The 27,339-nt window shown below is 43.1% G+C and overlaps 1 protein-coding gene across 1 annotated transcript in view; it reads right to left on the bottom strand.

Annotated features, from left to right (window-relative positions):
- COL4A3 (collagen type IV alpha 3 chain) overlaps window positions 1–27,339 on the bottom strand; it is a 114,205-nt gene that overhangs the window by 67,429 nt on the left and 19,437 nt on the right. The window contains exons 9-25 of the mRNA XM_019503635.1: window positions 27,142–27,204; window positions 26,549–26,584; window positions 26,394–26,435; window positions 23,848–23,925; window positions 19,399–19,461; window positions 19,078–19,134; window positions 17,851–17,895; window positions 16,982–17,035; window positions 16,775–16,816; window positions 13,521–13,608; window positions 12,175–12,210; window positions 11,734–11,898; window positions 11,394–11,486; window positions 5,355–5,450; window positions 4,574–4,644; window positions 3,317–3,505; window positions 2,674–2,842 (exon numbers count right to left, since the gene is read on the bottom strand). Coding sequence (XP_019359180.1) covers window positions 2,674–2,842; window positions 3,317–3,505; window positions 4,574–4,644; window positions 5,355–5,450; window positions 11,394–11,486; window positions 11,734–11,898; window positions 12,175–12,210; window positions 13,521–13,608; window positions 16,775–16,816; window positions 16,982–17,035; window positions 17,851–17,895; window positions 19,078–19,134; window positions 19,399–19,461; window positions 23,848–23,925; window positions 26,394–26,435; window positions 26,549–26,584; window positions 27,142–27,204 — 1,387 coding nt within the window. The remainder of the gene's footprint in view (window positions 1–2,673; window positions 2,843–3,316; window positions 3,506–4,573; window positions 4,645–5,354; window positions 5,451–11,393; window positions 11,487–11,733; window positions 11,899–12,174; window positions 12,211–13,520; window positions 13,609–16,774; window positions 16,817–16,981; window positions 17,036–17,850; window positions 17,896–19,077; window positions 19,135–19,398; window positions 19,462–23,847; window positions 23,926–26,393; window positions 26,436–26,548; window positions 26,585–27,141; window positions 27,205–27,339) is intronic.

A 27,339-nucleotide genomic window follows, 5' to 3' on the forward strand; every position in this document is an offset into this window, starting at 1 on the left:
GGTCCTGAGCGCGAGACCGGCCCCAGTGCGGGCGTGAGCACAAGCAAGGCCCCAGTGGGGCTGTGTTGTGCAGGAAGAGGCCCCAGGAGAAGGCGGGCGCACAAGACGAGAGGCCCCAGGAGAGGGCGAGCATGAATAACTGACTCAACAATGTCCGGGACATCTGAGAGGCTTGGGGCATGGTATAAGGGGAGGTAGGAGCCACACACAGCCCATAAGGCTGGGTGCAACAGAGATCGAGCTATACAGAGCAGGGACCAGGATAAACAAGCACACCATGTCCAAGGGGACAAAAGGGCAGCCTCCCTTATAATATATTAGATCGGCAAAGACGTGGTGGGCGAGATAACAGAAGGTGCTTAATAGGCAACTTGGCATGGTAGGGGGCACCAGGAGAGATCACGGCTGCTCCTGGGTCCCCGCCCTGTGACATTCAGAACCCTGATTTGAATGTGTGTAGAGTATGGTACTAATGTGTAGTTAGTCTATGTGTATTAGCTGAAATATATACCATTCATTAAACACAAGAAAAATATATTTTTAAAAAAATCATGCCTGATATCCATTGAAAACTTCATCTCCATTAACAATTATTTTTGAAAATTCCCTATATAAACCTGATACATATTTCAAAATATCATTTATACTGCCTTAAGAAGTAATGATACACAGACCTCCTCAACATGTACAAGTAAAGGTGCAATTTAATCTAATGCATTATAGACACAATTGTACCTCCTGCCATGCCACATATGCATGGCGGGAGATGCAACTGTGGGATCGCACATTAGATTCAATCCTGCCTTATTGTCCGTGTAGGGGGAACCCAATCCTGAGCTCCCTCTGTACTGGCAAGAAGCAGGCTTCCTCTACTGGGAGCCCCCTTTGCTGAGGGTGCTCCCAGCCATGAGGCCCATGAGCAGCTGGGAAGATCCCAGCAACTGATGGAGCTCTTGGTTTCCACTGCACCTTCCCAAGACTTGGGGATCAGGCAGCGACAATCCCCAGGGCGTGGTTTTCACTCTGGGCATGGTGCACCCCTGTGGCTGGGAGACCCTGCTACAGGTGCAAATTAAAGCTCAACAGCAACCTGCTATAAAGTTAGTACACATTTTCAAGATCTAAATTTATAGCTGGTTGGAACTTTCTATTGTGTGATAGCTGCTTTTCATGTATAGCTGGTCTTAAGGTAATTGTACAATTAACCAGGTAATTGTGTGATACCTGTAATGTATAGGTGGACCGCATATTCCTAAGTAGGCCAACCCTTGACAAAACATTCTCTGAAAAAGCCAGAAAGCCAGCGGTCAAAACTCAGTAAAAGCCAGGATAGTTTAAATCAGTTAAAGCCACAGTGGTAGAAACTGGCCAGCCCTGTTCCAAGAAAGATCTAAAGTGTCCTGTGTCTTCCTGATTTGACTTCATTCTAAAATCACATGGGCTAATCCCATATTTGTCTTGGATCCATGAAATTGCAAGTTAAAGAAGAAGAATTCTCGGTGTGCATATTGACATCCCCCAAACAATACATTTTTATGAACTGATGGCCAGGTTCAAAAGAGGCTCGTTTAGATTGCTTCTTGAGACTCTTAACAAATGCAGCACTCCTGTACACTATAAGAATTCCCAGATGTAGCTAATCCCCAGGGAATACAATCCAATTGGTGCTTACAAATGATCTCATCCATGGCATGGGAAACCTACCGCATAAACATAAGTCAGATGTAAAAAAGCATTGCCATAGAGACACCTGGTGATTTAAGTGATCTCTACCAAATCTTTTTTCTCCTAGAATCTCATGAGTTCAGAGTCTGTTGACCTATATAAGAGGCCTTTCTATTGCTCTCTCTTCAATCTGATTTTGCATTTTTCCAAATTGCATTTCACTTATTATGGCATATGCCAGTTTTATCAAGGTGTTTACAACTTTCTGGACTCTCAATCCTCCATTCTTCCTAATAAAACAAAATAAGATTTTCTCCTGGTGAAGTCGAGGGGAGTTTTATCATTGTCTCAATTGAGACTGCTGTTGTAGAATGCCTAACCCCAGGGTTAGGGACAGACATTACACATAAACCGATTTAAGTGATCAGAAACTGGTTTAAACCTGTTACAGAACATAAGTTCAGTGCACATCAACCAGTTTGAAAATGGCTGAAACTGGTTTAAGATAAACCTGATTGAATGTAGTATCAGACTTAACTGATTTAGGTCAAACCAGTTTATGCAACATCTATCCTGGTTTAAGTTAAATCAGAGTTCCCCAGCATCCCAGATGCTTTACAGCCCTGGATGGGGCACTGCTCTCTGCTCCAGAGAGCAGGACTGGCCCCTCCCCTCTGGTCTCTAGCCGGAGCAGGGGCGGGGCATGGCCAGACACTGGCCTGCCACGGCCCCTGAGGCAAAGGGGTGGGGAGGGGGAATTAATCCCTCCCTCCATCCCTTCTCCTCCAACTGGCAACCCCCAAGGACTAGTTGGGGCTTGCCAGCCCCAGCTGCACCTCCACAGATTGCATGCAACCAGGCAGGGAGTGGGTTAATTCCTCCCCCTGTCCCCTCTCTCCCCTGGACTCCCCAGGGGTTTGGCTGCAGTCTCTGCGGCAGTCAGAATCAGCATGGCAGGAGCTGCTCTGCTACCCCTCCAAGACAGTGATAAGGTACGAGATTACAAACCATTTCCTCCAGGCAATCCCGGCAAACCAGGTGTTCCTCTTATGCCTTTGGGACCTGTAATTCCTGGTGGTCCATATCCCGGGTATCCATGAAGACCTATATCTCCAGAAGGACCTGGACTACCGGATGGTCCTGGTGGCCCTCTGTCACCTTTTGAACTATGCTGTGCCTATTAATAATCAGACAGAAGTTATGGAAGATTAGATCTAATTATGATCTCACACCATTTTAACAAGAGTGACTTCACCCACCTATGTCAAGTTACTCAAGATGTGCACAGTCTTAAGTAAGAACAGAATCAGGCCAATGGCCTTTAATTTTATTATTAAACAACAATAATGATCATCCTCATCACAGACTATTTTCACCCATTCTTTCAATTAAAAGTACAGCAGTGCATTTATTGCACAACAACAGCAGCAACAGTGATGGAGTAACAATAATGTAAATCTACAGGGCTTGGTTTTGATCTTGCATACGCTAGAGGAAATATAGTAATCCCTCTGATGTCAGTTGTGCATTGTTGTAGTGAAAATTCATTTGTAGGTTACAGGTATTAGGGTGTGCTTTATTTTGTGCAACATATTCTTATGTACTCAGCTTTCCATAAATTATATAGTTATTGAATATAATAAATAAATACCTCTTCGCCTTTAGAACCTTTTGAGCCTTTTCTACCAGGTCTGCCATGAAATCCATCTGCACCTTTCTTCCCTGGATATCCTCTCAATCCAGGATTACCTTGATTGCCTTGCTGCCCTTCTGGATGAATGTGTCCTGGTTCACCTTTTGGTCCTTTAGTCCCTTGATCTCCTGGAAGACCTGGATACCCCTGTACAAAGCAGTTAAGAGTTTCTGTGTTAGATTCATGCCCAGTAGGCTTTTAAACTTCTTCACTAAAAAGCTAACCATTAATTATTTCTGTTTTCTTTTAAAGTAACTCTTCAGGGGTTCATATTATTGAATTTATTATTAAATGATAAATTATCGTCTCAGTGATTACACTAATCAGTAAACAACCAGTTTTTTCTTTATTTCGTCTTATTGTGAAACGGATTCTCATCTCACTCACACTATATCCTCATGAATAAACTAAATGAAGATAAAGAAACAGATTCTGTCCCTGCTTCATCCTTTGCAATGCTTTGATGGCATGAAGAGGGTGACAGGACAGACAGCTGGCAGGAATTTCCTCTTCCATGTGGGAATCCCTGCAAGGCTAACACTGATACCACTGGCTCTATGCCATTCACTACTGGTCCCTACTGCAGGAGATGTTCTGGAGTCAAAGCACAGTGATCCTGGTGAACTGATTCTTGTGTGGTTCAGGAATTGCCCAGTATGCTCTGAATATTGTCACTACTATGCTTCTAATATCATCACTGTACAACATAATAACAGCAGGGAGCTACTAACTGCAGACATGAGCTAAACCAACTGTGAGGTAAATCCCTCAAAAGATCTCCCTCCCAGGCAAGGGAGTCATTCCACTATGAAAGGGAATCCTTTAAAGGGATAGGACAAAGCTGAGCTCCCTGCACTCTATCTGAGATTTGGTGATATGCCATGCCATCTTGAGGGCATAGCCTAGAGTGTTCCAGAGAATTGATTAATATTACAGAGAAAATCAGTGGCAGAAGCAAGGTTAGGACATAGGACATTCTTGTTCTTAGGTACATATGTACTGCAGCCACTGCTGTGTAGTTTGAAACCTTTAGCTTTAAATTATTTAGGGAGGTTACTGGTCATGGCATAGCTGGGGCAGAACAGGGTTCAGTGTTGGCTGACCACCAGATTATTTAAGTAGCTTATTGGGTATGTATAAGCTTTGTGCTCCTGAATTCTTATCTTACTAAAATTCAGTAAAACACCTGGAGGAGGCATTTAATCTGAACCTTACTTGAAGACCTGGAGGCCCCTGTGTCCCTGGAGAACCTTGAGAACCTTTGGGGCCTGGTAGTCCTTCTCCACCTGTGATAGGAACATCATAATTTGTTAAAAATGAAAGTAAGAAAGTCAGATTTGACAACCTCTAGCCACAGCATACAACACAGAATTACCACCTAAAATATACATCTGTGAACTGCCTTAGAAAATAACTGGGGGTAAAAGGCTCACTGATGGGTGCATAAAGACATTTCTCCTTTATTTTTTATTTTAACATTTCTTCTTCCACATTATTAAATTCCTAGACAAATTATAGTACATTCTTTCTAGTAAAAACTTTTTAGCAAAACATTATTCCTCCTAAAGAAGCAGTAGATCTACTGAAAACGTTATTTACTTTCATATGCCCTCGTGCTCTATTAATTTTCATGTATTTCCAAAAGTCCTTCGAGATAGCAGCAATCTCTTCGAAGGTTGGTTTCTTCTTAATGGTCCACTGGAGATGGTGCAAGGAAGGGCAAGTTCACCCCTTGTGAAATGAAGGCAGCTGAGGTTTTCCTCTTGACTCAGCATGTTTTTCTAAGATTGAAGACTCCACATTCCACCATTAAATCTGAGCGATGTACAAACCTGGCCCCAAACCCAACCTCCCAGTTTACACCATGTGAAATGTTGATTTTAAATATGTAAAGTACCCCTTTACAATCAATTAATTGTTATCAGATTTATATTGCTATAGGCAGTCCATAAACACTGGCCTTCTCCAATGACACTGTAGCACCAAAATATTTTACCTCTAGTTCCTGGTGCACCATCTGGTCCTGGGGCACCAGAAGGTCCTGAAGGTCCAGGAATATAGGTGCAGTCAGTACATGCACATATATCTTCACCTAAAATGAAGTTATATCTCTATTAGTTGGTACACAAGTAAAGTACCTTCTGATAGTACTTGGCATCAGTCCTGCTCAATGCTTACTAAAGGATGGATGGCTAAACAAAACAGCCTAACATATCTGCTAGCAAAGCAGGTATAAAAAAGCTGGGAACTGATTCTTCTTTTCTACTCTGTATAGGAAACCTACCACAAAGCATGATTTCAGATCCTTTTTGATAAACTTGGTTTTACCTTTTGGCAGGTAAAGGAGTCAGAGCTCACAGCACGTCATTTAAAAGACAGGGCCACCAAGTTTAAACTTTGAATTTTCTTGCATACCCCATACCTGCAAATAAGACACATGCCTTATTTTTCAGAAGGCAGAGTGAAGATTTTTCTAGAGTTATGGATGCATTGAGCTGGGTCAGAACTAATATTTAGCTCAATCACCCTCCTTTTTCTGCTCAGCCAAAAACTGAAACTGTAGCCACTGGTCTTCATAGGCAGAATTACAATTTTGAAAAGTAGTATAAACTCTCTGCAGGACTATGAAACAGGAGAAAAGAGACCAGGAGTAGTTAGCAGACAGCAGAATTGCAGGAAGAAATGTTAGCTTGATTAGTGGAATATGAAGACCATTATAAAGGGAGAGATTGTTGTTAACACTTGTGGAATGAAAAACAATGAGCCATTAAGTCAACTGACTCCTTCAGCTGCCTGTATAGAAATGCCACTGCTGCTACTGGGCAGTTGGTTTTAAACTTTGGGTGGAGTAGGAATCAAAGTGGGGTGCTTCTATTCTGGGCAAAAAAAAAAATCAGATGCACCATGTTAGACAGACTCCATCATTTTGGTGGGATAATTTTTAGGAAAAGGGTTCATATGGTATGCAAGTAGATACAGTAACTTAGATCTCTTCACTGTTTTATTAAGAAACATACACTTAATCTATCTATAGGGCAAATCCTGCAAAGCAGAAGGGACACAAAGGCCTTTACCTCCTAGCCATAATTGTTCTTCAATAGCCCACATAACCACAGAGAATGTCAAGAGCAGTTTGTTAAGTGTGCAGGACTCCAGCAGCCCACTGTGGTGTGATCAGGAGGGATACGTAGAGGGTCTTGGAATGTGGTATTCATTTCTAGTCCTGTCCACCAAATAGCTGCTATGAATGGGGAAGGAATAAAATCTGTGAGTCTATGGTTCTCTTTTCTCTGATTTAATTTAGGTGGAATAGTCTCTAATCCCAGCAGAGTTGTAATCTGTCTCAAATATCTTGAAGGTGGGGGACCATTTGGTACTTTCACTGATACCTAGCTGTCACACATTAGTGAAATCATTGAAAAGTAGGGCTGGAAGGTTCCTCTAGAGGTCTTCTAGTCCAACCCTCTGCCTGAGGCAGGATCATTTACCTATCCAAGCCACCCAATACAATCCATAATGTAAACTCTACATAAGACTACCCTCAACCTTGACACAACTCGGGACATAACACCCTAACTCGCCACAAATAAAGCAGGAGCATCATGGCAGCCAATGTCCTGCTTCTATAAAAATGTGTTAATATAAACTCAAGAGATCCAGGTTAGAGGGCCCCACCTTCCACTATAGAGAAAGATAAAACCCCCCACAGTCTATACCAATCTGACCATGGGGTAAAATTCCTTCCTGACCCCAAGTATGGAGATCAGCCTGACACTGATTGAAGGGGCAAGATCCTTTAGCTAGGAACCTCTGATTTTGGTCCTAGCAGAGGCATTGGCACACCCCAGTCAAAATCCCCAGCCTTGGCTACAGCCAACACCTAATGCCTTATAGGGAGATTTAAAAACACCCTCACATGTATCAGAAAAGAGGTTGGGGGCAACCAGCAAAGCCCCAAAGCATGAGAAACATCCATAGTAGAACAGTGAGAAAAGGGAAACCAATGGAGAAGTTCTGCTAACTCAAATTAATCTTGTCACCCCATCAAGTTGATGCACGAGAGGTTCATGAAGCTCCAATCATCATGAGATTCAGTTAACCCTGCCTAATTCCTTTTAATTTGACCCCATCATCTATTTCTGATTAGCAGGGGTCCTGGTTTTCTTCGATTTAAAAAAATCCCTAATTTTCGGATTTAAAAAAGTAAACCCAAATCCACATTTTTCTGTAATTAAAATGAAACACCGCTATATATATATGGTGGCATTTGACTTCGATCATGGAAAAATACGGATTTGGGGTTACTTTTTTAAATCTGAAAATTGGGGATTTTTTTAAAATCAGAGAAAATAAAGATCTCTGGTGATTAGTAGCTTTGAGGGTATAACTAGAAACAGCAAATTTTTTCACTCAGCTGAAATGAACAGTGTCTGCAATAACAACACAGCTTCAGCTATATGAAAACAGAATATGATAGAACAGAATCAGGCCCAAGCAATTTATATGACAAACAGCAGAATGACCATGCTCAGGTCTGAATTCAGTACAAACTAACTCAAGTTGTTCAGCTCCATCTGTGTTTTCCATGACTTATACCAACACTCCTGAATATGGAGCAACTTGTTATTTGTTATCTGTGTCATGAACCAAATTTTGGGGTGTTCATGGGTTGTTATGCAGGTTTTCTTATGTTTTACTAATATGGCATGTGTGGTCTTATTGAAAAGCCAATGTTATGCTGTGTGTGTTTATGCTGCTTTTATCTCTGTATGGATTATGTTATGCAGTCTGTGGGTGCGTTTACACGTGCCATTAATGCTCAGCAATAAACTCCAGAGCTTATTGCTTCAGAGTTTATTGCTCCCAGGAAGCTCTTAGGCACACCGTTTACATGTGTGCCTAGACTGCAGCACACTGAGCCGGGTCAGAGCAGCCCTGGCTTGCAGGGGGCTCAGGGTTCAGCCTGCCAGCTGAGGACTGCTCTGACCAGGTTCAGTGCATTGTGAAGGAGCTGGCTGGGGCATGAGGGTGCCTCAGTGCAGGGCTATCCAGTAGGTAGCCTCAGCACTGAAGCACCCTCATGCTCCAGCCAGCTGGGTCAGCATCTAACATGTATGCTGCTGTGCACAAAAAAGCTCCATAGCAGGACAGTACTTGACTCTGCTGCAGAATTTATAAATTTCCTGTGCCCTAAAAGGGGCACACGTTTAGATGCTGAGATATTTACTGTGGAGCTAATTAGTCAGCTCCACAGTAAAAGTCACATGTAGATGCACCCTGTATATAGCTGTATGATTTTAAACATGGTCTAATCCAGGGTTAGGCAACCCCCAGCAAAAACATGACACATGAAGGCATTGTGCTTGGCATGTCCGCATCAAGGAAGGGGCTGGGGCTGTACTGCCACAACAAGGATTCGGCCACTTGGCTAGGGACAGACATTACACATAAACCAGCTTAAGTGATCAGAAACTGATTTAAACCTGTAACAGAACAGACATTCAGTGCACATCAACCAGTTTCAAAACGGCCAAAACGGGTGAGATAAACCTGGTTGAATGTAGTATCAGACTTAAGTGATTTGGCTTAACTGGTTTATGCAATGGCTGTCCCAGACCCCTTGCTGGTTTAAGATAAACCAGACTCTCACAGCATCTCAGCGTGCTCTGTGGGCTGGGCAGGGCTCTCTGCTCCAGCCACAGGGATGACCTCACCCTTCTGCCCTCTAGGTGAAACAGACCGGCCCTACCTGAGACACCAGCTGGCATGGCCCCGTTAAGAAGAAGTGGGCAGGAAGAGAGTTAATTCTTCCCTCCTTCCCATCTTTCCCCACCACAGCTGGGCAGCAGAGGGGAGGGGGTTGCAGCGGTGGCCCCTGGAGCTGGCAGACACCTAGCTGCAGGGAAGGGACAGAGGGAGGAATTAGCTCTTCTCCCTGCCCCCTTCACCTTAACAGCGCCATGCTGGGTTGGTGGTCCCACAGGGTGGGGAGGGAGATTCTGTGAGGCACTGGATGGGGACTCTTCCTCCTTCTCCCCTTCCCTCCCACTGCTGCAGGGCTGTCGGGGGGGCTCAATGTGATGCTGCCTGGCTCCAGAGTGGGAGTGGGTAGGCAGGGGGAGGCTCTGTTCCATGCTGGGGGTAACTCTTCCACTTCCTCTCCCCCCACAGAGGGGCAATGGGAGTGAAGAGCTCAGCTGGGCAGGGTGTGGGTGAATGCAGTGAGAGGGAGGGTAGGGGGTGTAGGGACCATGACACACTCTCCCCATGGCATGTAGCCCCCCTGCCTGGCAGCAGGCCGGGGGCTCAGGGTGCTTTTGCCGAGCACAGGGGAGGGAGCTGAGTCTGCCTTATCCCTGCACTCTGCTCCCTGAGCCTGAGCCTGCAGCTCCAGCCCTTGCAGTGGGGAAGCCCCACACTGGAGGGAGGGGGGGGATGAGTTCCTCTAGCATGGAATAGAGCCTCCCCCTGCCCTGGAAAGGAAGGAGTGGGAGAAAGAGTCCCCCTCTGGAGCTGGGCAGCATCCCATAGAGCCCCCACTCCCCGCTCCACAGTGATGAGGGAGAAGCAGGGGGAAGAGTCCCCCTCTGGGGCCAGGCAGCCTCACTGCAGGGGGGGAGGAGAAGCGAGAAGAGCCCCCCAGCACCGAACAGGGCCCCCCTCCCAACCCCGCAGCAGTGGGGGAGAGGAAGGAGGGGGAAGAGTTCCTCTCTGGGGCTGGGCAGCCCTGTGTGCTGGGAATCCTGGCTGTCAGGAAGCCACTGGGGCAGGGTTGCAGGGGCCTGGCCATCCCCCCACTCCTCAGCTCAGCTTCCCTGTGGAAGGGAGGGCTGCTCTAGCACCCGCGGGCTTCTGGCATGAGCCACTGCAGGCATGTACTGAACATCTATCCACTTGCAAACCAGCTCACTCTCTGCAGGTTAGATTAACCTGCAGAGACTGAATCAATTCAGGATCAGGATTTTTGAATGTCTGTCCCTTGCCCTTGTGGCCACCCTTGCTGTCTGCACCTGGCATGCCAACATCTTACAAGTCGAGGTTGCAGGTGTTTTTGGCACTCTGCCCAAAAACAATGCTGACCCTTGGTCTAGTCAAAGGAACTGCGGGGTGTATACGTAAAGGAAAGGGAGTAGGTGAAACTGCTAAATACCTCTTGCTATTGCTTTATTAGGGCAAAAACAATTGTCACTGCCAAACACAGGCAGAAGGGGATAGGCACCCAATGTTTTGTCTGCCTTGAATAGGAGATTCAACCCTTCAATAGTGAAGGCATCTCAGAGTAATGGGCCATTACCTAGCCAAATTCTAGTTGCCTGTGACAGGAAAGAAATTTCTAGGGAATTCTGAGACTGATGAACAATCAGGACAATGCTGATGTTGGGGGCTGGGGGCAGGGACTGGCTTGGAGGTATTTAGGGGTTATCTGGTAGACAGTCATGGTCTTTGTATTATCATAGGCTTGGGGAGAGTCCAAGTCTCCAGTAGGAAGGTCTGGCAGGATCAGCAGGAAGGCTGATCGCTGCAAATACTGGCAGGACTCCCATAGGTTAGGTGGTAGCCAGATGAAAAAGTAAGAAATTTGCCTGCTTTGTTTTGTCTTCAAACTTATGGTCAGTTTTGCTTGAATAATTCTTTTCTCCTGTATAATAAATCCTTTTGTTGTTTTCTCTTCTTACCGATTGCCTGTGGTAAGGGGACCTAAAATTCTTTCACAACCCAAGGGGAACTACTTGGAGCTGACAGAGATTCCCCTACTGCAGCTCTGAGGTCTAGTATAAAGGCAGTGCAGCTGAGGCTTATGGGGGATAAGGACAAAGGGCAAACTGTGGTCTGTTCCTTTGGTCAAGTAGAGGGACAGCAGAGCGAAACTCAGGGCTCCATGGGTGCCAAGCAGATGGGTTTGTGACAGTTTGACAGAAGTTTTTAGTACAGTGTTTTTCATCTTGTTGCTCCCAATTGAATCAACCAAATTTTAATCTTAGGAACATTATATTGTACAAACAAACTGTACAGGATATTGTACAGGATAACTGACCTTTCATCCCACGAGGTCCTGGAAGTCCTGGTGGTCCCACATAGCCTGGGTTTCCAGGGATTCCTGGTGGGCCTCTTTCAAACATTACTTCACCTGTTGGTGAAATGAGCACAGCACCCTTACCTCAGCAGCCAATTCAAGCTATTGCTCTTTGGAAATCTCATTCAACAAGATCTTCTAAAGACACTCTAGAAGATGTGCTTTTAAGTCAGGTTGCAATCTCAGCTATACCAGCTAACTCCAGAAATATTGACTTTTCTCTGGATTTTTACCAATGTAACTAAGATCAGGATCTGCCCTACTGTATAAAAAAAAGAATATCACAGTTTTTAGATTGTACCTGGTTGTCCTGGAGGACCTGGCGGTCCTACAGAGCCAGGTGTTCCTGGTAACCCAGAAAGTCCTGGAGGTCCTACAACGTTGATGCCTGGTTGTCCTTGCTCTCCCTTCTTTCCTTTAGGCCCTGGAAATCCATAAGGACCCCTTGGGCCAGGACTTGATATACCTAACAAAAGAAAAAGTGTTTTTAAAAATGCTGAGGATCCCAGATTACTATATTAGAGCAAATAAAAAAAAATAAATAAAAATATGTTCTTTAACCACCAAAAATGTAACACATTAGAACTTCTGCTTCTATCTTTTAAATGCACATAATTTTTTGTCCTTGAGACACATTATTTTCACTCATCAGAAATATTTACTGAAGTTTTTACCACACTTAATTTCACAAAAGTAAAATAAGCCAGATGAATATATTAGGATATTATTATGCAATACATACCTGGTCTGCCTGTCCCACCTGGGTGACCTCTTGGCCCTACAAAAGCAATATGTCCAAAGTCTGAATGAAATATTTCACTTTCACTGTTCAAGTACCCATGGGAGTGTTTTGAAGTACATAGCTGACTGTTTAATGTAGGTGAACGGCAATTTTGATGTAATGTCAAGTACTACATATGGCTTGGGCCTCTGTATGTTAAGCTTATTTTGCCTAAATAAGGAAGATTGCCATTTGCCCAATCCTGCTACTATTGCATACTGTTTCCATTGAAATCCAGTGACATCAGTATATGCACCACAGTTACAGGATCAGACTCTTACACTTGGCCAAGGAATGAACACTCCTGAAAGATACTAAATGCCCTCAATTACCACTGAATTTGGTGGGCAGGCTCATAGGATCAAACTTTTAGTTCCCAACCCCAAATATCTCCAAATATGAACATTAGGGATTTTCTACAGACAGATAACCACTTCTGAATTCAACAGCACCCATCATATACATAAATGGTTGCATGTTTGAGCTTTAGAGAGTAAAGTTAAGGGCTGATGAGCATAAATACGAGACAACCTGCAATATATTGTAGAAGATCCATCTTAGCACATAAATCTTTCATTACATTGTGATACATCCTGAATATCAAACCTAGCACATCTTTTGGCACTTTCCTTTTTAGCAGTGTGTTTTCCTTTTATAGCATTACTAATTAAAATTTACTCTAGGAGACAGGCTGATGTCTTTCGTCAAGTTTGAAAGACAGGCAATAACATGGGATGAGGAAATGAGAAAAATAAAACAAAATTTAGTATAAAATAATTGCCCTTTCAGTGGACTAGTTACAGTTTTGATCTTGTTATTGCTTGCATTGGATACTGAAATCCAAAGGTGTGCGAAGGGTATCAAACTGAGGTTAGGCCAATAGTTTTCAACATGTGGTCCACAGACCCCTGGGGGGTCACAGACTATGCCTAAGTGGTCCACAAAAGAGGATTATGAGCAATCAGAAGTATGTGAATACCCACATTTACAATTTAAAGGGGTCCACACCTCCATTTGAAATTTTTTAGGGGCCCACAAATAAAAAAGGTAGAAAACCACTGGGGTAGGCACTAGTCTCAGTCTTATTGAGATACTCAGCATGGAAGAGAGGCAATTGGTATATTCTCTCCTCTCTCACATGTCTTAGTGTTTGTTGGCAATAATTTGGTGGCAATGCAGCTGCATTCCCACCAAGGCAGGCTCAGGTTTTCATACACACACAGCAGATCCTCCCTGTGTTGTGCAGAATCAAGCCTTTTGCACAGATAACTCATGATGAAGGGATTCTGTTTTCAGAGTGTTCTCACCTGGTGCACCAGGTTGTCCTTTAGATCCTGGGAGACCGCGGGGTCCTTCATCTCCTTTTTCACCAGGCTGTAGATCATAATACTCTGTCTTAAAACAGAGAAAGCAAGAGAAAGAGAGAGAAAATTAACAGTGAAACAACAGCACAGCCTTCATAGCAAGAACCTGACACAAGTCATCTGCCTTCATAGCTACCTGATATCTTCCGTTAATTGTCAAGTCTCCAGTAACACAGAGAGAGTAAGATTGCTACAGTTGTCAGGATGTTTCAGCTCACTTGGAAAAGATAGGGACTGGAGATCCTGACTGATGCTACATAAAATTTCAGCCTTCATAGGCAAGACTGAGACTGTCTGTTGCTTAGGGAATCTATTGGGACTAGGACATTTCTTTTGTGATCAGGGCATTATGAGATCTTGTGTTTGTTCATTATCAATTTCAGACGAATAACTTCATCTCCAGCTGTTCATGAACAACAATCTGTATGTGTAATGGGCTGTGGCCACATGAAAATAGATAGTTTTGTGAATTTCAGCATTACTTGCATTAATATGGCACTATACTTGTGAACAGGAGACATGACCATGAAAATTAAGCAAGTATATTACCATAAGCATGGAGGTTCCCACAAATATTAATACTACAATGCTAACAAATGTATTTAAAACACATGCATGAGCAGAATGTAACTTCTTTTGTAGATTATTTTCCAGGTGAATAAATCAGGTTGAATAACAGCCACCTTAAACCATTTGGTTGTATTTATTTGCATTTATCAGCTGGACATATACAAGTTCATGATGCTGGATGGGATGCATCCAAGGGTGCTGAGAGAGTTGGCTGATGTGATTGGAGAGTGGCTGGCCATCATCTTTGAAAACTCATGGTGATTGGGAAATGTCCTAATTGGAAAAGGGCAAATATAGTGTCCATGTTTAAGAAAGGGAAAAAGGAGAATCCAGAGAACTACAGACCAGTCAGCCTCACCTCAATTCCTGAAAAAGCATGGAGAAGATCCTCAAGGAATCCATTTCTAAGCACTTGGAGGAGAAGAAGGTGATTAGGAACAGTCATCATGGTTCTACCAGGGGCAAATCATGCCCTGACCAACTTCATTGCCTTCTACAATGAGATGACTGGCTCTGTGGATGTGGGGAAACTGCTGGATATGGTGTACCATGATTTTAGCAAGGCTTTTGATACAGTCTCCTACAACATTCTCCCAGGCAAGCTAAGGAAGTATGGGCTGGATGAATGCACTGGAAGGTGAATAGAAAACTGGCTAGAGCATCAGGCTCAGAGGATAGTAGTCAATGGCTCCATGTCTAGTTGGCAGCTGGTATCAAGTGGAGCACCACAGGGGTCAGTCCTGGGGCCGTTTTTGTTCAATATCTTCATCAACAACCTGGAAGATGGCATTGAGTGCACACTCAGCAAGTCTGCATATGACACCAAGCTGTGGGGAGTAGTAGATATGCTGGAGGGTAGGGCTAAGATTCAGAGAGGCCTAGACAAATTGGAGGACTGGACCAAAAGTAATCTTATGAGGTTCAACAAAGACAAGTGCGAAGTCCTGCACTTAGGATGGAACAATCCCACGTACCGGTACAGGCTGGGGGCTGACTGGCTGGGCAGCTGCTCTGCAGAAAAGGACCTGGGGGTTACAGTGGAGAATAAGCTGAATATGAACCAACAGTGTGCTCGTTGCCAAGAAGGCTAACGGCTGCATTGGTACGTGTGTTGCTAGCAGATCAAAGGAAGTGATTATTCCCCTCTATTCAGCACTGGTGAGGCTACATCTGGAGTATTGTGTCTAGTTTTGCCCTCCTCCCACCCCGTCACAGAAAGGATGTGGACAAATTGGAGATAATCCAGTGGAAGGCAACGAAAATGGTGAGGAAGCTGGGGCACATGACTTTTGAGGAGAGGCTGAGGGAACTGGGCTTATTTAGTCCAGAGAAGAGAAGACTGAGAGGCGATTTAATAGTAGCCGTCAACTACCTGAAGGGGAGTTCGAAAGAGGATGGAGCTACACCGTTCTCAGTGGTGGCATATGACAGAAAAAGGAGCAATGGTCTCAAGTTGCAGTAAGGGAAGTTTAGGTTAGATATTAGGAAGAACTTTCTCACTAGGAGGGTAGTAAAACACTGGAACAGGTTACCCTGAAAGGTTGTGGACTCTCCATGGTTGGAGGTTTTTAAGACCCAGCTAGACAAAGCTTTGGCTGGGATGATCTAGTTGAGCGTGGTCCTGCTTTGAGCAGGGGGTTGGACTAGATGACCTCCTGAGGTCCCTTCCAATCCTCATTTTCTATGATTCTATGATTTCTTTTATGTGCAGAGGCCAGGTGCTAGCAGTCATCACCACTGCTCTACAAGTCATATTTATAATGGGTCACAAATAAAGGGAGACCTGACAAAGAATGTCTAGCATTCAAAAGTAATTGTGTAAATAGTGTAAATTTATCCCAACTACATCGTTGGTCCAATAAAAGATATCACCCCACATGATAGAAGTTGGAATTCAAAAAAACTTAAAATTTCTATTGGCCCTTTTAATGGTAGTTATCCTATTCAGTTTAACAGAAGCATGTTTTTGTTGCAAGTCCTAAATGAAAAAAATCATTCAGTGTTTTAAAAGGTTACTTCTTGTAACTTCCTTCTGAGACTGCCCTGAAACTATTGCATAGGACCTCTACAAAAATCAGTAAAAATTACATGTGTAAATGGGCAGAAGTTTGTTTCCATCCAGAACCTTATGGCAAGGTTTTATTAATAAATGAAGTATTATTTTGAAAATTAACCTACGACACTTTATTTTAACTCAGTGCACCCCGATGTCAAGCCCAGCACATGCCCAGAAGAGGTGTCCTGTTAGCTGAACATGGCTCACCCAATATCTGTATAGAACAGGTATTTTAGTGGGGCCTTTTTGGCGCTTTTATCTAATAGCTAATCGAATCAGCTGGAGATAAAAGCACCATAAAGCCCCGCTGAAGCACCCAATCTATACAGATGCTATGGAGCCAGGTCGAATGAAAATGCTGCTTCTTCTGGTAAAGCCCTTTTTTGTAGTTTTTTCCACATCTGTCAGCAGCCTCTGTATCTGCACAAGCCTAATGTTAGTACTTTAACAAATCAACTCCTCAATTCTGGCACCAAGGGATATTCATTACAGTAACTTATATAGTTCGCTCACTCCTATATTTAATAGAAAATAATTACATGATGTTAATCTGAGAATTATTAACACTTACTGGACCACAAAGTCCTGGTGGGCCAATGTTTCCTTTCATCCCCTGCATTAGAGAAAAAACTTGGCTGTTAGTTAAATACATTACAAACAATAAGTTAAAAAATGTTCAAAGTGTGTTGAGGATTTTGCTATCACCAATTAGGAACAATGCAACAAACAAGCAATCCAAGAAATTTTTTTTCAAAAAACAAGGCTATTAGGCAATTACCTTAGGGCCTCTTCCCCCAGGAATTCCTAGTTCACCCTGCTCACCCTTCTCTCCCTGCAGGTGAGAGAAAAAAGCTATCATTAAGGCTAGTCTTTTAAAAATTTCATTCATATCATCCAAATGCAAGTCTTGACCTTTCATGCTGATGGAAAAAAAATGAGCAGGAGAGGCTCAGAGAAGAAAATCTCTCTGAGAATTCCCTTATAGAAAGCTTCTGCTTTCATTCCTTTGGGGCAGCAGTTTTCAAAACTTCAGGCCCTGCTTTTAAACCTGATAGGTCACTGGGCATCTGTCTGCAGGAGGACAGGAACACCTGTAAGGAAGATCCTTGCCTCCTCGCTGGCCAAGGACACAAGCAGTGCTCTAGTTTCTTGGCAGTGTTGCATATATGAAGTAGCTTCATAATGGGCATCTCTGAACATGGTTACCCTCAATTTTTCAGATGGATATTAAAGCATTTAAGACAGCATGGTATGTTTTGTTTTCAGACTGCTGGATAGGATGGGACATAGTACTGGGTGGGACATAATGTGAAACTCTTCCATCTAGGGACTCCTCCCAACACCTGCCTCAATTCCAAGCACAATGGTGGTCTGTACAGAGTTGCATCACCAAAGCCTGTGTGGGACCATGCCGAAGCAGATGGGATCCTTACTTGCATGGAAGTAAGGCAACATGAATGGGGAGCATTCCCTATGTGAACAGGCCTCTTGAGGTGTGATCTGTCCCAATATAAAAAAAACACAGCCAATTTCAAAGTATATTCACAAATAGATTCTCAATGCAACTTGAAAACAGAAAACTCCTAACACAGATATACGATCTTGTCACATTTGTAGAATTACCATCAGTTAAGATTTCTTCAGTACCTGAAAGCCAGGAGGACCTGGGTGACCATCTTTTCCAGGTTTACCCTACAAAAAACATGCACCATTATAAAAAGGTAGTGAATTATACTACGTCAGGGGAAAAAAATGACAAAATTCTGTATTTATGTCAGGACTTACTATCTTAGTGGCACCATGACAGTGATTTATATAATTTTAAAGTGAAACTTTGTAATTAATCATTTACACAAATCTTATAATGCATACAGAACTATAAAATGCAGTGTAAGACATTCCTGATTGAAGAATCAATTCTTACACTCCAGTCCTAAATTGGATTTAGAGACAGGCCAATTTCTAAAAAATGAAGCACAGCAGTCTCAAGTTGACTTAAAATAATTTGGAGGTGCAAAAGTTACAATAGATTCACTCAGTGTTGAATAATATTATTGATTTGATTTTTAAAAAAATACTTAATGTTTTCCAATAACTTTCAAAATGAAACATTATTTGACCTGAGGAATCAGAACATTTTGTTAAAAAATGTCATAACAAAACATTTGGACTTTTTCACTTTTTCTCCTGCAACCTAAACAGTATAGCAAAAATAACAAATTTATTAAATATTTTGGCAACATGGAACTACATTTTTTTTGTAAAAAGAGTTTTGGCTAAAAATGTCAGACCATTCTAATAAAAAATAGTATTTACACTTTTTTTTTCCTAGGAAACAATTTTCCAAATTTGTAGAGAGAAAATTAATTATGCTGTAATCTCTTTATTTTTTACATGTGGTATTTTTAATGCTGGATTCAGGCATCTGCAAGAACTCCTGTTACAGTAAGAACTGTACCTCAAAGGGGCACCTTACCTGATAGATCTGCTACCTGTGTGCATTCAGAATCAAATCTCTTCTCTTAATTGATAAAACTTTAAAGTAACCTAATCCAAGCCCCTTGGGTATTTGCAGGATATGTCTAAAGCATCCCAAGCAAATGATCTGCTAAATGGTCCAGCCTTTTTTTAACTAACATGTGGGACTGTCAAAAGCCTTACTAATGTCCAGGTGTATTAATTTTCACATTCCCTTACTGACCAAAACAAGTTTTTTTGTCAAAAAGAAACTTAAGTCGGCTTGGCTTAATATTGTTTCACTTGTGGCAAATTTCCTACTGAAGCTGCCTAAATGCAAAGTGGGACATCCAACAACAGCACATAAATACTTTCCAGAAAAGAATGGTAGTTTGAAGTTTAATTTTGCACATATACCTGTGGGCCAGGTTCTCCCAAATCACCTTGTTCACTCTGAGAATCTCCAGGGAAACCCTGTAATAAGACCCCCCAACACCCACAAAGATTTTGAAATTCATATTATTTATTACATTTTACAATGATCATGATGAAGCATAATTAGATCTGATGATAAATGCTGATGAATAGTTAGACTAAGTAGTGTAAATCTAGTATTCCGAAGTACTGTTTTTCCATATGATGCTTTATGGAAGTTTTGAATTCTGAGGCCTCTGATGAGGTTAATTTGAATGACCCTGGAATCTGAGCCCAACAATCACACAATTTTTAGTCACTTACTGGTGACCCGACTTGTCCTGGCAGTCCCCTTGATCCTTTCTCTCCTTTCTCTCCTTTTAAGTCCTGTTACAACAAAATTAGATATTTATTTAGTGTTCTAGATTTTTAAGTTCCTCCCAAAAAAACTACAGGTATTTTATAGGTAAGAAACCCCAAAGTTACAAAAAAGACTGTATGACAAAAATTAAAAGCTTAATTTGGATAAGACAAAGGTACTGGTAGCAGCCAGGGCTAATGCATTTATGAATTAGTACCTATGATCGAGAGAGTCAGTCTGTCATTTGTGAATTAGAGACAGACTCTACCCTTATTTCCAGAGATAGTGACTACTTGCAGTAGAATATGAAATGCTCAGTATTTGTAGGTCTGGCCACTAAATATACACTGTAGCTATTGGTTAGAGCCAGAGATGCTTCTGGGGCTAGGGATAGACTTTCAAAAAGCCTGAACCTGAATTGATTCAACCTTTGCAGGTTAGTCTAACTTGGCTCAGCTGAATTAATTTGTAACTGCATGGACATCCTAGAAATGCAAGCACATGCCTGCAGTGGCTCAGGCTCAAAGCTGGGGGGTGCTAGAACAGCCCTTCCTTCCCTTGTACAGTGCTAAGATGATGGGCAGGCATGGCCAGGCCCCAGCAGGACGTTCTGATTAGGGAGGTCTGTCTATATGGTCCCAAGCTTTTCCCTACTCTCTGCTCAAGCGGGGTGGGGGGGGAAATGTTGCCAACTCCCAGCCCCCTGCTAGCACTCTGAAGCAAGAGGGAGGGGGTGTACAGTGCATGCATCTGTTGATGATACGGAGCTTTTCAATCTCCCTCCCTGCTTCTTTATACTGTCTGCAGAAAACTGACAGGCAAGCAAGACAGCAGGGGGCTGATAACCATGTTTATCATTCAATTAGCAAAAAAATAGGGCTGTGCGAAGCTTCAGTCGCTGATTTGATTTGAAGGAGATTCGGTCCAATTTGGCAGCTGAATTTCCAAATACAAATTGAATCAGGAGACCCATTAATCTCTCATAATCAATTCAGAGAGATTCGATGATTCAACCATAGACACAATTTTATATGTTTTGTTTGAGGTACCAGGCATGGCTTGTGAACACTGAAATGGTGGGGTGGATGAAGCATCCCACGGGAGCATGGGAAGGTCCCCTGTATGCTCAGCAGCAGATCTGGAAATGGACCAGTACTTCCACTGTGGAGGGTGCAGGGGAACCCTCCCCACCCTCTGGCTTGGCGACTGGTGCTTCCTGGGTGTGGGGGGGCACCTGGGTTTCCCCCATGACTCATCTCTGAGCTGGGGGGCATGCATGGGGGTCTGCCACTGAGTGTGTGAGGGTGCCCCCCCCACACTCCCATGGGATACTCCATCTGCCCCACCATCTCAGCATTCATGAGCCATGCACGGTACCTTGAGGTATGTAGAAAAAACATATAAAGCTGTTTCTATGTCCAAATCGCTGATTCTCCAAATTGGAATCGAATCTTCAGATTCAGATTTGGCCGAATCGACAGTGATCCAAAACAGCTAATCAAATCACTGTCCCCCTAATCGGGCTGAATCCGAATCGAATACTGGCCGCTTTGCACACCCCTACAAAACAAGCGCCTCTTTTCATTTCTTCAAACTCTTCTTAAACAGCTTACTAGCTGACCTGTTGATTAGCTCCAAACAGCCCTAAGCAGTCACTGTTTTGTCTGCCTGCCCCAGTGAAATTGGAGGCATATACATCTGGATTAGCTAGCATACCACATGCCTAAGGTCTGTGGAGTTGGGGTGCCTTCTGTGGGAGATGGGGGGGGATTTCCTGCTTGAACAGCGAGCAGAAAGGTTGGGGTAGGGCAGGGGAAAGCCAAGCAGACACTGCTGTGCCTGCAAGTCTCTGCTGAGTTTCAGCCAGGGAGAAGAGGGGAGGGGCCAGCCCTGCCATGGAACAGAGTGACCTGCCCAGCCCAGAGAGCATGCCAGGATGCTAGGGGTGTTTGGTTTATCTTAAACCAGCAAGGGGTTTGGGACAGATATTGCATAAACTGGTTTGAGCCAAATCAGTTAAGTCTGATACTGCATTCAACCAGGTTTACCTCAAACGGAGGTAACGTTTCAGCCACTTTCAAACTGATTTATGTGCACTCAACATCTGTTCTGTTACAGGTTTAAATTAGTTTCTGATCACTTACAACCAGTTTATGTGTAATGTCTGTCCCTACCCCAGATATCCAAATAATTAACAAGAGCAATCCATGTCTCTGTCTATTTGAGGTTAAACTGCTTCACCACTTTCTATATGAGACCATTCTGTAAAATAAACCAGTCCAGAATCTACTGCCTGCTTTTTGCACTCTGAGTTCTGCCAGAAAGTATCTGGATAAAATTCAGAATACTGGTTTTAACATATAAAGCTTTAAAGGGGCTATTTACTTGAGAAAACACCTCTCCTCCTCCAGCAATACTGACAAAACAGGGTAGGGAAGGTACTTCCCTCAGTTTAAATTAGCAGGGGCTGCTGGGAGGATATTGTATGTGAAGGTCCCTGAATTTAAATCTTGTACTGATCACATTAAAAGTGCGGTATATAACCTCTGCTTTCAAAACAAGATTTTAATACACTTATTATTGCATGGGCATTATACACATTAACATTATTTTAGAGGCCCAAACTACCACACAGACATATGATAAGAAGCATTTACTATCTAAAAAACAAGACAAATAAAGAACAAGCAAACAAAGTAATATGTTTTCAGTTTTATACATATAGAAACAAAGAACTAAGGGGAGGATTTTCAAATTTATTTAGGTGTGTAAAGATGCAGCTAGGTACCTATTGAATAAAAAAGTCAATTCCCACTGATTTATTTGTTGAATTTGTTCTGCATTTGCATGTGCAAGAAAGCTGAGTGGAATTTCACTTGTTAAGCTGAGGGTATGCATAGAATGTAAGGATGCAAATAGAAGTAGGCAGACTTTCTAAGGAATGCTACATCCTTGTATATGGCATGTGAAATTGTGAAGCAGAAGGAGCCAGGCACTAAAGGACAATTGTCTAAAATTAAAAACATCAGTAATATAAATACTGAAAACCTGTCTTAGAAACCAAAGCAAAGCAAGTGTGTATGGGAGCAAAGTAAATATGGACCAAGACAAAGCACAATGTGTTGGCTTATTTCTACTTCATTTTAGCCAATTTTATGTTAGTTTTATTTGCTTTGTTTTTTTTCCTTGCTGTCCTGCCCAATAAGATTCAGGGCATGTGGCAGGGCACTGTTTGTACCTGCCACTTTAAGGGCCTGGAGCTGGCAGCTGCCAGGTACCTGATTAGGGCAGCCATTTTGAATCAGGGGCTGCCCATATAAACAGGGCAGTTCTGCTGTGATGATGCCAGAGGGCTGCTGGTATCATCTGGAGGTAAGGGAGGAGCTATAGGGGATGGTAAGGAGGCTCCTGGTCCTGGGTATGACCTAAAACTGCATTCTGCCAGGCGTCTGTGGCCTGGTGGGGCTCTCAGTGGTGCGGGAGCCCCCAGGAAGTGCCAGGCCAGTTACCACCCCAGTGAAAAGTGGGTCGGGACGCCTTTACCCCAAGCCCCCACAACCAGCTGGGTTACCCCTATGTTGGAGGGTCGTGAAGGTGGACCCCATGCAGAAAGAGTAAGGCCATAGACTCAGGCCTGTCTGAACTTCCCCTGACTGGTCAATGCTGGGGCCAGGACTGGAAGGGTCGAAGGGCCGGGGGCCCACTGTGAGGAATGCCCAAGAGCTGCGCATCTGGGGTTCTGACTGGCCTGGAGGTGGGTCAGGGCTAATGAGACGAAGGTCCCAGTGGGGGGATCACACCCGAAGGGGAAGCAGTTCAGGGAGCTATGTTGCCTGGTATGAAGGCAGAAGGGACTGCCTGAGAAGAGGAATCCAGGTGGGGTTCGATAATAGGATTCTGGGGCCCAGTGTGGGGGCCGGTGATGATGAGAACTATAGATGCCATCTGCGAGGCTTGGGCTGTGGTGTAGGGGAGGAACAGAGCCACAGATAGCGCCCCCTGGCATCAGGGCAGGAAATGGTCAGCCTTCCACTTAATTACATCTTTATCTAATTAAGTAACAACAAGGCATGGCAGGTGAGAAGGCGGGCAGCTAGCCCAGAAACCAGTGGACGGGCCACTGGGAAGTCGGCCCCAAGAAGGTCTCCTGTTACAGGGCAGCTTACATTAAAAAGTCATAAAGACAAACACATAAAGCGATAATAAAATAAAACAAAACAGTTCTCCAAGGAATACCCCAAAGCTTAACCCCACCTGCTAAAATCCTGTTGATCCCATTTCTGAAAGAGGCCTGGCCTCAGGGTCTGGTTAGCTGGCATATGCTATGCACATTCACAGTATGCAGTGAGTGTGTGTATTAAAGACACATTCCAGTAATATTTTTCAAACACATATCAAGTTCACATAATTACCGTCATATTATTTGGTTGACTTAATGTCACAATAACTGTTCCTGGTGGCCCAGGGGGCCCTGTTAAACCAGTGTCCCCCTGCAAGAAGAAAGATGACAGAAACATAATTTATTAATTACTGGCAATCCAATACAGCCCCTGTAATCTGAACTTGTGAAATGACAATCAATTTTCTGAGGATGTAGTTAAAATGTAGTTTTCTCTTGTTATTTCTTCTCTCGAATTTGGACTTGGCTATAGAAATTTAAGACTTTTCATAATTTTTTTCTAAGAAATTTTCCCACATATTTATAATACCAAAGAACTTTTTTTTATACCACAGAACTATTTAAATTTGTGTCCCCTTCCCCCTCAACTTCTTGCTGCAGTAGGAAAAGCAGTGGCAGGGTAGGCAAGCATCAGGAAAGTCAAGTAGCCTGATCCCTGCCCTTTTCCCCATTGCACCTGGCCCCCTGCCACCTGTGCTGACCCCACTTGCCCTCCCACTACCTGCTTCCTCCATGCCTGTTTCCCATGGCTTCTGCCCTCCTCTCCATTTCCCTTCTGCAACCTGTTCCCCCTTGTACTTTTCCCCTGCCTCTTGCCACCCCTGCTGCCACTTATCCTCAGTTGTAGCTCCAGCTCTGGCCCCTACCTGGCCATTCAGCAGCGGTTGTGGTGGTGACTGCTCTAGGCCTGAACCCAGCCCTGACCCCGGTCCCAGGGTTGGTCCCTGAGCTGGAGCCTGGGCAGCAGCTGCTGCCACCACAACCACTTGTGCTTGGCTGGTCGGAAGCCCAAGCCACAATGTGCTCTATGCCTAGGGTGACCATGAATCCTGGTTTGCCAAAGACAGTCCTGGATTTCAAAGGCCAGTTAAAAATTAAATTGAGCATCCCAGAATCATAGGTGCATGGGGCGCAGTCCAGCGGGGAGATAGAACAGTAGTGTGAGCCAGGCAGCTCTGCCTCCCCACTGGACTGCACCCACACTCCTGTCTGTCAGCCTTTGCCACTGCCCGTAGCAGCGCCACTGACTTGGCAGGGGTGGGGGAGTGGGCAATGTCCCGGATTCCCTTTTGGTCACCCTACCTATGTCCCAGCTGGAGAAAGATCAGAGCTGGAGCGACAAATAACATTAAGTGGTGGGAAAGAGCAGGGGGTGGGGAATGGTGTGGGAGGGCAGAGGCATTGTGGGGAGAGTGGCAATGTGGGGACAGAGGCAGAGACAATGTGGGGGCAGTGGCAGCAGAGGACAGATGTGGAGAGCAGAGGCAACATGTGGCAGGTGGTGTATGGGGGGAAAGCATCTGGGCTGCTGGGGATGTGCCAAGGTGGGGACAGAGGCAGTGTAGGGAGACAGGCAGAGGGGGGCAGTGGCAGCAGAGGACAGATGTGGAGAGTAGAGGCAACATGTGGCTGGGTGGTGTATGGGGGAGGCGGGCAGCAGCTGGGCAGCCCTGCAGCCACCTGCCATCTCTCCTTGTTCTCAAATCCAAGATGAGGGGTTTCCTGCCATGTTGAATGGGGAAAACACTTTATCTTGGACTTGAGTAAATACTGTAGTATTTGCAATAGTTTGTTTAAAACAGTTATAATGTATTACCTTTAATCATGTATTAAAGAATGTTTTCTAGAGTAGCTGTAGCACTTTTGCCACTTAACTTCAACTTGGTAGTTACAAGGTAAACATTACAAGTTTATTTTCAAAACTGCAGCCAATATAATATAGGTAGATAGTTTTAATAAGACTGCTAAATAAAACCATAACCTCTCATATTTCCTTGACCTCAAAGTATGCTCATTAAGAGCCTTTGAGTGCATGAAAAATGCTAAATCTAAAATTTTCATCAGAACTTATAAAAACTCATCAGTCATTTTAAACTATTTTTAGCCAGTCAAGCGCCCTTGCATAGATGTTCAGGATAACAATCTAGCTGGAGTAGTATGGAGGAATCCAGATCGTTTGAGTTAATCAGCTTTATTCATAGTAATAGATATAAGACTACAAGGCAAAAATATTCCATTTTTGTAGCATAATCTTGAATACTTTCTTGGAAAACACTATAATTTTAGATAGCATCATGTGGATTGCTGTTGAAAAGCTGTGGGTTGAGAGCATCTGAGAGAAGTCTATGGCAGGTGCTACTAATATATGAATTATTTATGTCCTTGACTATCTGAGGATTAGCATTTCCAAATACTATTGGACTATGCTGCACTGTGTGCTCCTGTAATGTAAACCACACTGATGTTTTGTGTCGGTAAATATTAACTGCTGGTTTCACAAAGTAAAGCTTCCTCTTGGACAGTTTGCTTGATGCTATCGTTTTTCTCCCTCAGGATGTTTAAATTATAAGCTGCTATGTAAAAACAGTTTCTCCCTGACATATCCTCATCCCCATCCTCCAGTTAAAGCAGTCTGTAAAGATTTTCCTTTTACATATTTACTGCAAAATATTTTGCACCACAGTACTTACTTTTCAAGAACATTCTATCTTAGGACATAGAAGTAAGAAGATATGAGAAGCAAAACTATTTAATGTTTTGGGAATGTTAGGTAACTACCTTTTGTCCTTTAGTGCCTATGACTTTAGCCCCCATGAGACCCTGCAAAATATTTAAAAATGTTACTTATTCATTTAAAAAGCATCAACAAATAATGAATGTATGGCATTATATACAATTTAATAGAGTTTATTATATTACAAATTAGAAACTACCTTAGGTCCTGGAGGTCCCACTCTCCCGCGAATACCCTAGAGGAATAAAACCTAAAGTTTACAATTCCAAAATCCTTATTACCAATTTAAGGTCTTATTCTAAGCCAGCTGAAAATAGGATTTTTTTCCATTGACTTCAATAGGCTTTTAGATTCTGGATTTTCTGCCTTGCATCATATTTATTGATTTTTGATCTTCGCACCTGTAATTAATTGCGGGAGCAAATATCAGCAGAACTTCTAACTAGCTGATATGCAAGTGCAAACATATAGATGTCTAAGTTAATAGATGTAAATGGAAGTTAATATAGCATAACATCATATATGCAATTATTTTACTATGCAAAATTATGCCTACACAAAAAGGACTACTTTGAAATTCTAGAAATTATTAATTATAAAGATTAAAAGAAATAAAAAACCTTAGTCATCTGCACAAACTCTCTGAATTCTACACACACTACTTCTTAGGCTGAAATTTTCTTAAACTGTCAGAGGCATGAAGTGTCCATTTTCCTCCATACTGAAACTTCATTGGGATTATGGGAAAAACCCAGGATTAAACAGTAATAAAGAGTCTCATTTTATACTCACTGGAATTCCCTGAGGGCCCTGTGGTCCAAATGGCCCTTGTAATCCTTGTGGACCTGGATCACCCTTTGTATTAAACAAGAAATGATAATAAATGCCCTTGTATTTTAAAGAAAACAAGAATATTAAGAACCCCTTATTGTGATAAGCACAATGAGTTGAGTTATAGTGTAGCAATATTAATAATTAATGTATTCTTTG

The sequence above is a fragment of the Gavialis gangeticus genome, unplaced genomic scaffold (genome assembly GCF_001723915.1).
Source record: "Gavialis gangeticus isolate Ggan-Ray unplaced genomic scaffold, GavGan_comp1, whole genome shotgun sequence".
Classification (NCBI taxonomy): domain Eukaryota; kingdom Metazoa; phylum Chordata; order Crocodylia; family Gavialidae; genus Gavialis; species Gavialis gangeticus.